The sequence below is a fragment of the Stegodyphus dumicola genome, chromosome 3, assembly GCF_044657685.1.
Source record: "Stegodyphus dumicola isolate Sdum_Otavi_A_Nest chromosome 3, ASM4465768v1".
Classification (NCBI taxonomy): Eukaryota; Metazoa; Arthropoda; class Arachnida; order Araneae; family Eresidae; genus Stegodyphus; species Stegodyphus dumicola.
Genome location: NC_140770.1, coordinates 158,654,769 through 158,667,010, shown reverse-complemented (window position 1 = coordinate 158,667,010; position 12,242 = coordinate 158,654,769). Strand labels below are relative to the sequence as shown.

General features: G+C 34.5%; 1 protein-coding gene across 3 annotated transcripts in view; it reads right to left on the bottom strand.

The window, feature by feature from the left end:
• Window positions 1-743: 743 nt before the first annotated feature.
• Window positions 744-12,242, bottom strand: part of LOC118202686 (sodium-dependent nutrient amino acid transporter 1-like) — a 166,262-nt gene continuing 154,763 nt past the window's right edge. For all 3 annotated transcript variants that reach the window (XM_035374862.2, XM_035374864.2, XM_035374863.2), the window contains 3 exons: window positions 11,724-11,824; window positions 9,979-10,143; window positions 744-1,135 (listed from right to left, as the gene is read on the bottom strand). In XM_035374862.2, the coding sequence (XP_035230753.1) occupies window positions 962-1,135; window positions 9,979-10,143; window positions 11,724-11,824 (440 nt within the window). In that variant the 3' untranslated portion in view covers window positions 744-961. The remainder of the gene's footprint in view (window positions 1,136-9,978; window positions 10,144-11,723; window positions 11,825-12,242) is intronic.

Here is a 12,242-nt window from a genome sequence, read left to right as displayed (position 1 = left end):
AAACGGCGTCTTCTGTATACAGCTTAGAATCTAATGCATTAAAACTTTAAATTGCAAAGATAATTCTTGGGAGCTCTGTACAACCTTAAATAAAATATCCGAATGATAACATTATCCGCAGTCGAATTAAGCGGCGTCTTATGTATACAGCTTTAGAATCTAATGCATTAAAACTTTAAATTGTAAAAACAATTCTTGGGAGCTCTGTACAATCTTAAATAAAATATCAGAATGATAACATTAACCGCAATCGCGTTAAACGGCGTCTTCTGTATACAGATTAGAATCAAATGCATCAAAACTTTAAATTGCAAAGATAATTCTTGGGAGCTCTGTACAATCTTAAATAAAATATCCGAATGATAACATTAACCGTAATCGCATTAAGCGGCGTCTTCTGTATACAGATTTAGTATCTAATGCATTAAAACTTTAAATTGTAAAAACAATTCTTGGGAGCTCTGTACAATCTTAAATAAAATATCAGAATGATAACATTAACCGCAATCGCGTTAAACGGCGTCTTCTGTATACAGCTAAGAATCTAATGCATCAAAACTTTAAATTGCAAAGATAATTCTTGGGAGCTCTGTTTTAATCTTAAATAAAATATCCGAATGATAACATTAACCGTAATCGCATTAAGCGGCGTCTTCTGTGTACAGCTTAGAATCTAATGCATCAAAACTTTAAATTGCAAAGATAATTCTTGGGAGCTCTGTACAATCTTAAATAAAATACAGTTTCTCAAATTCGTCTCCATATTTTATTGAAAACTATCTGCATTCTTTGAATTCGTACAAAAACTGCTATATCACAGAAATAATATAAGGCACATGATACTGTCATTAAAACAATGAAACGAAATAAAAAATGCGATGTTCCATTAAGTCATTTAATAAGTATAAAACATAGTAAGATTGTAAACTTCAATATATCTAAAATCTGCATTCAGATGATTTCAAAATACATCTTCCTTGTACGACTGGTTTTGATATGCAGCAGATACAGTTGATGCAAAATTCACCGGAATTTTGTCTTTGCGTGCAGCCATTTTCATTGCCCTCCAATCAGCATTGTGCACTGGATCACTCGGTCCCCAATTTTCAGCGGGCTTTAAGGCACTCAAAACTTTCTAAAATGGAAAAGGGGAGGGAAATATAATTGTAATTTTTAATTAAAAAATTAATAATAAATGAGTTTCAAAACGTAGTATCTTATTTTCGAGAAAACAAGCATCTAGACCTTCGAAAATGCATTTTCTGGGAAATTGCAGAATGTCCTTAAATTGATAAAAATTCGGCAATTGGGTTTAATATCTCTGATTCTCATTAAGCTATATTTACAATTCAAACGTTGATCTATTCAGAATTTCACAATCTACATTACTGTAGAGTTTGGCTTCTTTCAGGAACATAAACTAGTTCCAAACACTTCATAAATATAAAGCGAATTTTCGCTGTGTCTGAAATGAACTGCAGAATCATGGAAAGGTTTTAAGTAAATCTTTTTATTTAAACACAGTCTTTGAACATAAAATGCACGTTCTCGTGCTAACAGAATCAATCACACCTTGCAACAAAATAACAGCCAAATTCAAAATTTAAAACGTAGACTGGTGCTCAAGGACTACGTAGTTAAATTAAATCTAAGCTGGCCAAATACTCTAGCCGGCGTATCAAATTCAAATATCGGCAGCAAATAAGGCCGAATAATTACAAACACGACCAAAGAGGTACAGAAACACGCTCTGTCATACTAGCAAAAACCTCAGTTTAAATGCTCTCTAACTCATTTACAATTCTGGTGAGAAAACGGAAAGGAGAATTAACAATAAGGGCTGAAATTATAAATAATTAATTAATTTAAATAATAACCCTAACCTTATAGCATAATACACAAAACATACGCATACAAACAAAAGTGGTTACTACACATGCGATAAAACAAACATGTAAGATTAAATAATTACATAAAGTGTTCTAAATAAATAAATAAAAACAATACATAATACCACAAAAGTATATAAAACCTAAATTACGAATAAATAAAAGAAAATATTTGTAAAAATTTACAACAGTTTTTTTTTCAATTGTGCGAAAGATTTGGAGTAATATATTTATCCAAAAGAAATTCTGAAAATTCCATGAACTCCAATTATTTCAGATAAACATTCCTTCAGATTTCAAGTAAAATGGAAATGCAAACTCCTTGATCCAGAAGATATCCAATAAAGAAGAGAAGGCAGGAAATTTATGATTTCATACAAAATTAATTTCCAGTATTGAAGATATATTCTGTATCCACAGTTTTGGTTCCTTTGTTGTTTCAGAGAGGACCAAAATATATTTAAGGTTTGAAGACATAAAGAAATCATAAATAATAAAACGAGTGTCAAACAACAAGAGAGGGTAAAGTTTTCGGGGCGGGAAACATAAAAAAATCAATGATGCTGTCACCGGGACTCAAACTTTGGACCTTTCGATTGTTGTTCCGACGTGCTTCCAAATACTTGGTTATCACATCTAGCGGTGCATGACGCCAGAAGAAACTTTTCTGAGAAATGAGTTTCTTCCACAGTTGGTATAAATAGGAGGTTTTCTAGCCGAAACAGTCCGCTGAAAGCGATGTCCTGGCTATGTACGCCGGACATACAGTAATTCGGTCAAAAATTCACCCCCATTTGCTCATGGTCGACTGGTCTCACGCTTCTTGCTAGTCGTGAAAGATAAGTGGATGTAACCCCGGCAATGGCTTGGTTGATTTCTCATGTATCCTCCTCCGAAATGGCAAATATATTTACAATTTGAGATACAAATATTTAAATCAGTCTAATAAAATGTCGTTTATTGTTATAGAAATACGAACAGGAAATGAAGAAATGTTATTATAATCATGCCAAAAATATGAAGAACTTATTCCATTCTTTTATAATGAATTTATCAATTTTTCGTAATGAATTTATCGTATTTAATGAATTATATAACGTTAAAGTATTTATTTTAGGAAATTATTAAATGGAGAGCAGTACTTCTTTTTTCCTTCATTTTTATTAAATCATATTACCAATATCATAAACATCTGACAAGAGTAATAGAAAATTTCTTATCTCCCCTACTTCGATACGGAATGATCAATTATTTGTTTCTCGTCTTTTACGAAATTGTATTTTAATAACTCATTACAGCAGCATAAAGAAGCTGAAAAGGAATTGAATATTTTGCGATATTATTTCATGATTAAAAACTGTAGGTGGCAATAAATTATATCCAAAATGAAGAAAATGAATATGCTAAAATATTTATTATATATATTTCTGTTTCGCATCGTTATTAAGAAAAACTCATCATTAACGTTAAACTTTTTCTCTCGCTAGATTTGTCTCAAGGAATTTGCTGTGGGCGCTAATGGCTGCAGGAATCCCGTCACGACATAAGATCAAAGCATTAATAGGATCACGGCATTGATAGGATGGACTGACCGCTTCTCTGCCGGCCCGGCAGCTCAAAACCGGTTACTATCCCATGCCGGTGTTCATTCTAAACCAGCATGAGTTCTACGCTGATGTCCATCCTGGGCAGATACCCCAAAAAATAATTATTTAAAATGAAATTTTCTTAAATTATTTGTCAATGCTGATAACAAGCCTTATCTACGCCAATGTCGATTACATGCCATTGCCGATCCTAGGCCGACTCTACGCAGTAAGAATTGTAAGAATTGGAGGCTCCCTTCAGCCCACCCGGACACAAGTGTCCCCATAGCTCAAAAGAAGGGGCCCCGTATCTCCCCAAACGAGTGCAGCCAGTAACCCAGCCACCCCCAAACAACAAACAAAAATACTAAATCAAAAATAAATAAGCACATCTAACACAAAATTACAGACCAACAAACAAACAAACAAAAAATCCATAAACACAAATTCACAACATAGTATACACACAGATATCTATAACCACAGATATCTAAATACAAAATTCAATTTTAACAGAAGATTCCTCCCAGCGCCCTATTTTCATCGATAAACTTCATTAAAGCTATAGAATATGATTTAAAAGCTTTAAAATTAATGACATTTGCATTAAAATCAGTAATGTTAAAAAATCTGTCTAATAGGGGCTGTTAAACTACAATCATCCACAAAATGCCTAGCATCACCATCAACCTGAAAACTATTACATAGTTTATTTTCCTGCAGATTAAATCGGTTGAAATAGAACGGAAACCTACCATATTAACATCAATATTGTTCATACATTTTATTTTATTCGTGATTTTAATTAGTTCCATAAATCCTTTGATTTTAGGTGAAGAGAACCACTGTATTTTCCATTTGTTAACGTAAAATTCTTTCATTCTTCGAATAGCAATTCTCTTCGAACCTGTTACTTCAATATCCATTGCACTGCCATTTGAGATCGCCCGCTTGGCCAGCCTGTCGGCCCTTCTCATTACCAATAAAGCCTATATGGGCTTTAATCCAATGTAGCTTAATATTTAATTATGAACTTAATATTTAATTATGAACTTAATATTTAATTATTAATGAAGTTTCTAAATTACTCTTAATTTCGACAATTAATGGATTGAAACTGTCTGGGAGGGAGAGCGCATGGAGAAGTGACAGGCAGTCAATGTAAATATTTACAGGCGTGGGTATAAACAAGGTATTTTTAATTCATAATAAGGCTTGTTTGAACGCATCACTTTCTGCTTGGAAAACTGAATTATATATATTCAACTTAAACATTCTATAATCCACCTCAGTTCCATAGTAAAAACCAACAAAGGCAGCTTCTACGCTACGACTCCTACGCAGTGTCGGATCTATGCCAGTGTGCTTATCCTATGCTGATGTCCAACTCAGGCACCGATCAAATGCTTGTGACATACATCAAATGTTGTCCATCCCAGCGAAGCGATCAAATTTTCTTCAAGTTATAAACTTATAAAGGGGTACCATTTTGAATAAAAATGCCGCCTTTATAAGGTTCCGGACACCTTTATGCCAGAGCATCGTCGGTAAACAGTAATCCACTCGTCTAAAAAAAGCACAAACACCTTTATGAAGATTTCGCGAAGACAGAAAACATGTACGGGCACTTTGATGGAAGTTACTTTCTCCGTGTTAAAAACTGAACTATATAAGGGTGCGGGCACCGTTATTGACTTCGGGGGTGACTATTCACTAAAATAAAGACCTTTAAATGAGCGTCCCGCCATTTCCATGAAGGTTGCATTCCTCATGGTGTAAACTGAGCTGCGTAACGGTACTTGGTGCACCTTATGTCTTAACGAGCAACAGTTAACTTGTAAAAGCTGCCACATATTTATTCAAATCGGGAGCGTTATACTTAAATTTTTCTGTAATGTTAAAAAAGGCTGCGTTCTTCATGGTATAAATATAAATTCCTAAGAGTGCCGATAACGTTTTTGAAAAACGACAACTAGTTATTCTTGCCATAAGTATCGAGTCATCTTGATGAAAGTCGTTATGGTATATCTGAAATTTCTAAGAGTACCGGTCACTCTTTGTGACTTGAGGAAAAATAGTTAATGATTTAAAGGTAGGTCACTGTTTACTTAGATCTCTACAGGAAGGTTCGCGAATCTTAGAGGCTACGTTCTTCATGATACGCACAGAACTTCATAAGAGTGATGTCACCTTTGTGTCTCAGTGCCGAGACACCTTTGTATCTGCGGATACGGTCCACTTTCACGGATATACCAGTCTATTAATGTAAGTCAGCCGCGCCATTCAGACCGCCTCCATCTACCACTGGTTGAAGCTACACAATGTCGATTCTGTGGAATGTTCACTCTACGCAGGGCGCATCCCATGAATTCAAGTCCCATATTGTTTTCCATCTATAACAATCGATCTCACGAGATGTCGCTTGAAAGAAAGATTGTAGAGCCATTGTGCTGAATTTCAATAGCTACGAAACACTGTTTGAATTCCTTGTGCTGAATTCCAGTATCGACGAATTAGGTATTCCAGATATTCAGTATTCCAGTATTATCTGAAGCATGGCATATTACTCATAACTTCCATTATTAAAGTTAGAGTATAAGATATCTTTTTTATGAAAGTTAGAGTATAATTTCTCCCGTCTTCCTAGCATGCCTTCATGGTGTGGTGGTCTACACGCTGGGCGCGTATTCCAGAGTTCCGTGGTTCAATTTCCGGCCAAGGTGTTGCTCATTTTTTACAATTTTCACCATTCCTGCTTCAAAAATACCTAATGTCTCTACAGTGGTGCCCGAATTAAAAGGGTGGTGGATGATGAATCTCCACACGCAGGATTTGGCGATTGGGTCCCCTACCCTTTAAACGGAGGAGTATATAACGTATTTCTCTCGCATTTCTAGCATGCCTTTGTAATGTGGAGGTCTGCACGCTGGCGCGTATTCCAGAGATCCGTGTTTCGATTCCCGAGAAAAGCTTTGCTCATTTTTCATCTTTCATCTTTCCTACTTCAAAAATACCTAATGTCTGTACAAGAGTACTGAAAATTGCTCCTCTGCAGGTAATGTATCTAAAATAACCCACACGAAAATAGTCTATCCTGTTTCAATTTGCTACCCAGGAAACTTTCCCATATCCTTCTGAAGACTTTTCACACAAGTTTTCTCCGATCAATAATTTGTTGTCCTCGGATAAAATGCATTTCCGCATTGAAGGCTGATGTCCTTGTTACATTTTCAGAGCCGTAACGCACATGTGACATTATCCTGCGATGTTAATATTGATATTTTTCTCCTGCTCAATTAATAAGGTTTTGGCTTCGAACCGTTAGCAAAATTTTTATTTTAGATTGCTTATTTTCCGGTTCTTCACGCGATACTTTCGAGCATTTTTTTTTTTTTTTTTTTTTTTTTTTTTCTGAGATAAATTAACTTTTCTAAATAAACTTTTGGTAACTACCAAAATGTTATCAAAATTGAGTCTCGTTGAGGAGGATAAGCCTCATTTTAAGCACTTGTATTTTCAAAGGTAATTGAGGCAGATTAACAACATTTATTGCAAAACAAGCGAGATACCAGTAAATTTCAATATGGGCTTCCTCATTCAAGATCATGTCTAGTGCGGCCATAGTAACAGCAAATGTTTTCAAATTTTCGTAAAACATACTCGTACTTTCGAATTTTCAAAAAATATTTTCTGGAAGCTTCCCATAAACGAGGGGTGTTTAGGTAAGTATCAGTATCAGTATCAGTAGCGGGAGCAGCCTGACCCCCCTAACCAAACAAGTTGGTCTTATGGTCATGACAAGCCACGCCCCTTTTAACAAAGGAAAAAATGAAACACAAAATATCTAAATGAGAATAACCATGTGTAAATAATAATTAAACATAAAAGTGAAGAAAAGGAACAAATACAAACATTTAGACAAGAGCAAACCCCAAAGACAAAAACAAAAACGCGAGTAACAAACACAAACAATGGTAACAACAAATTACTAAAATAGACCAAATAGTGATGGCAATAAAATGCAAATATCATAAACTGATTCCCACTGCCCGGAGCTCACCGTCAATAAATTTCATCACAGATTTACATAATTGTGCGAAATCTTTATAGCATAAAAAGGGATTTTCAAAATCAATATTTTTATCCATCAAAGTAGGGACAGACCTCGAGGAAATGTTTAGGTAAGTGTGTTTAGGTAAGCGTCGATTGGTTGGTTCATTTGATTATGGCAAAGCAAGCGAGGGCTACCTGCCAAAGGAAAAGGTCACCTTCGCGGAGGTCTTTCTGTGAGAATCTGGATCGTGCTGTTGCACATGGGGAAAACCACGAAAACCCCCGTGCAACCAGCCCGTTCGTCTGGAATCGATCCTAGGTGGAATTGCCCGACTTTGCCGCTGATAGGTAGTAAGCAAATCAGTAAAATAAATGTGAGGCTACTTTATTACAGCAAATACTTTGCCGAAGATTTGGTTTAGCCATTTTAAACCATTCATGTTAATACACTCACATAAGCTTTTATATTCTATATCTACTTTTTGGGAGATTATTTTTAAATTAATAGGGATATCGTAACTGCTTAGCATAAAATTATTTCTGCTAAAATAAGATACACATACAAAGATTCAAATAGCAAATTCTGTTTAATTTTGTCATCTTCGTATTTTTTAATCGTTAATTTTTTTCTGAAATTTCAAACTAAACTCTTTGATGTGTAGGCCGTACTCTGAAATTTTCAGATGGCATATTTTTTCCTTCACAAAATGTTTTTGGCCTCTTTCACCGCCCACCTCGCACTTGAAAAATCACCATATAAAAAAATCATTGGCATTATACGGGGACCCAAGAGTATTATCGGTCGGACCAGTCTACTGAAATCTGTTGAGCATAATTTCCTGAACATGTCAAGATTACCTTTTAGGACCGATAATCAAATTTTAGATAGGTTTCAGATATTTTTATATTGGATCACATCAAATTTTTAAAAAATTATGGAAATTCCAAAATGAATATTAATGGCAAATTGTGTCAACGGATGTCATTCCTACACTGTTACAGGCAATATATATAATTTAAGCTTTATTCACAGAACATAACAGCTTTAAAATCGTTTGTTTGCCGAACGAGTTTTTCCCAAAGCAGAACGAATTTTTGTGAATGGTCATTACTATACAGTGCATAAATTTGATTGCAATGCCATCTTTATAACACTCTTTGTTAGGAATGGCAAAGTTTTATTCCTGAGTTCGTCCCTTTTGTCCGAAATGAGCAAAGACAAGCGACCATCAAATGGCTTATGGTAAAGGCTTCTAGCTTCTCGATGTCATGTTAACAAGCGCAAAATCATTGCCTTGCTAGGTTCATAAAAATTTCGGAAATTCTTTTTAAACACTTTTACAGTTTTTCCGTAGAAATGCATTGCGATATAAGGCTCAACCATACAATTTGTTTGGCTAAAGAAAATTTCATTTCCGTCTTTCACCACATAAATGGTTTCTAAAGCTAACAGCATAAACTGCCCCTGAAATTTCAAGTGATATATTACTTGCAATAGTATAATGGTGTTTGTCGTTCATGAAACAATTTGTCATTAATATCCACTTTAGAGTTTTCATTAGAGATATACAAAACCGCTGTTCTGCAAAATCGGGTCAAATCTGTTCGCCCACTGAAATGAATCAGTTCTATTTTTATGACTCACCGCTGACTAACAACAGCTTTTATGAAAGAGATCCGGAACGAGGGATGAATCAAGAGCTGTTAGTCAGGATGGAGCCAAGAACGAAAGAAATCGAAGGACTCATGGGATCGGGATTGGTCAGCGAAAAGAATCGAACGAGGAGTAGAATCGGATGAATCGAATACAGGCAATCGTTAACTGGCCTAATTGGTTTCTTTCAGCTATAGGTTTGAGATTCAATAAAACCTCTTTTCTACATAAAATTTCCCAGAACAAAATTTTTTCAAAAAGTTGGGAATTAAAGTAAACTAAGCTAACTTTCTAACATGGGATGATAAACGTTATTTCACCCCTGAAATGGAAATCGAACTTCCCTGACACGCTTTCAGAAAGGTCTGGGCTCTTTTTCGCGAATCAGACTGCAGATTCCTATTCCTGGCACATTTCCAACAAGAGTTGTCCGCGAACTGTAAAAAAGGTGCAATTCCGCTTTCTGCAATCAGAGTAAATTCGCTCGGTCGCTCAGTAAAAGGAATCGGTTCTTTGAATCAGTTTTGGTGCGGATCAACCAATACTAATTTGCATAGTTTTTTAAAAGTTTCATGTGCGCGATTTTTGGATCACCTCAAAGGGAGGGGAAACTAAGAAGACTGATTTATGATAAAGCAAACCATAGTGATTTAAATTCAGGTCCATCTTTGTCCGATAACCCTGTGTAATTTATTCTTTATATAGATAAATAAGTGCAATATGCAACATATAAATCAAAAGTCATTTTATGCTGTATACATTTCTAAAAATGAAAAGTCCTTGCAGTAATACTCACCTTTATGACACCAATATGCGGATCTCTATAAACGGCAACGATGAACCACAAAGGAATTTGCACCAGAGCTAAGGCGGCAAGAAACCAACCCATAGCTGATGCCCAGTCGGGTAGCGTCGGATCGACAGTCGATTCAGCATCAATTATGCCGATTATGAAAATTATCTGGAAGAAAATTTTTACATATTAAATTTTATTTACTTTGGCCTATGCACAACATCTCTAAAATGTTTAACTAAGAATAAATCAGTGGCTCTCATGTGGAGCGCCGTAGAAGATTCCCGATGCTCCCGGTGTGGTATTTCAGAGAAATATTATCCATATATAAGAATAAATATAGTTACTTTATTAGACCACTTTAATCCGAATATACAGTTCCTTTTGTCAACATATCATTATTACGCTAATTAACAGTATTTGAAAGATATATTTCAGGAGATCATAGGGAAAGACGAAAATACTCTCACATCCCCTAACCAAACGAAAGCGTTTCGGAGAAAACTACATATTTGAAAAAAAAAAAAAAAAAATGTTCAAGGTAATTAGGAAATACTTCCGTTACCAACACTGGCATAAACGAAACAGTTCAATAATAGTTAAATATTTAACACGTTTAAAAGAAAAACTGAGTTCTCATTTTCTATCATCTAACACAACAGAAATCCATTCATGAATATAAAAGTGATTTTGCTTTAACAGAAGGATAAGAACTGGCAGCTATATCCATTGATGATAAATATAAGGAGCTGTCTCTTAAAGCTTCTGAGATTTCTATAAAAGAAAAATATGAGTCAGTATCTAAAAAATCTGATATGAACACCGCATTGACTTCCTTGGACGACTATTGAATTATACACATTTTTTGCTGCATTTCTGTTAAACTTATTTTCTCGAATTTCCTCGGATATATATTTCTCAATCAGTCAATTCAGTTCCCACTTCGAGGCAAGGCAAAAATACTTCCATTAAAAGTTGAAAAATATGGAGACACATAAAACACAAAATGCAGTTAAAATAATTAAAAAACAAACAATTTTTACAATTAAAACTAGAGTTTCTACGCAAAAGTTTCTACACCGTCACCACAATTAAGTATAAAAAAAGAGGAATTCTTCAATGCGTTGATGAGAAAATGAGTGTCTGCCTTTCAAATGTAAGCTCAAATATTGAAGAAATCGCAAGGACACACCAGATTCATATTTTACATAAACATAAGAAAGAATTAATTTAAAGTATGTTTCATTTAAATATTTTATCAAGTTATTTTTCCCGTAATACTTTAGCTAATTTTTATAATATATTTCTCAAAAAACTATATATAGTGAGCCTACAATCCATTTGCAATGTTTTACCTGTGCCCCGGCTTCAAAACGTTTGCGATCGACTGTATGAAACTAACATGAAAAAGATAACAATTTTGAATCCCTTAAACTAGTAATTTATTTATTCGAATGAATGACGTTTCGAAGAGGTAAGTTACTTTCAGAGTGAAAGAGTGACCTATAATCAGATCTAGACTATTTCTATTATATAACTTCCCTTATCAAACCTAATGAATTTAGAAAACGTATTCAGTTAAGTTACTAACAACAGTACAGTCAGGTATTATGACATATTTCATTAACATTTTGCGTAGAATTAATTTGTTCAAATAGTAATTCGTAAACTGATATAGAAATGAATAAGGTATACTTTTAAAGCGAACGATATATTTTCTTCATGCATTTAATAAAGTAAACACTTACTGTAAGAGCTACGGGAGCGGTAAAGGCCCACGTTACTTTCCAGAAAATTCCTGGAGGTTTGTTCAACATAAATTCCACATCCTGGCAGAAGTTTTTAAGTCCTAAAAATAAGTCACAGAATTTTAAACTAATGCATATTGTAGCTGCATCATTATTCTACTAAATAGAAGCATCCTTAAAACATTTAGAAAAATTGTGTCATCTAAGTAAAGCAAAGAGTCATTAATATGGGATGCGGTTACAGTTAATTTTTAGCATAAGTTCAGAATTTTAGCGTAAGCTCAACAAAAGGCAATTATTTGTGCAATTGTAAAAAGACACTTTTAGTCTTAAAAAAATTAGATAAATTTCAGAAAATGACAGTCAGACGTAACTCTCCTAGCAGCATCTCGAATGTATTTGATGCTGTTTGATGTTCGGAGAATATGCGTTAAATCGCGTATGAACAACATGTTCACCGCACTCGCTGACCAGTTATATTATAACAAAATAGCAATAATTAAATCGGCCTCTATTTTC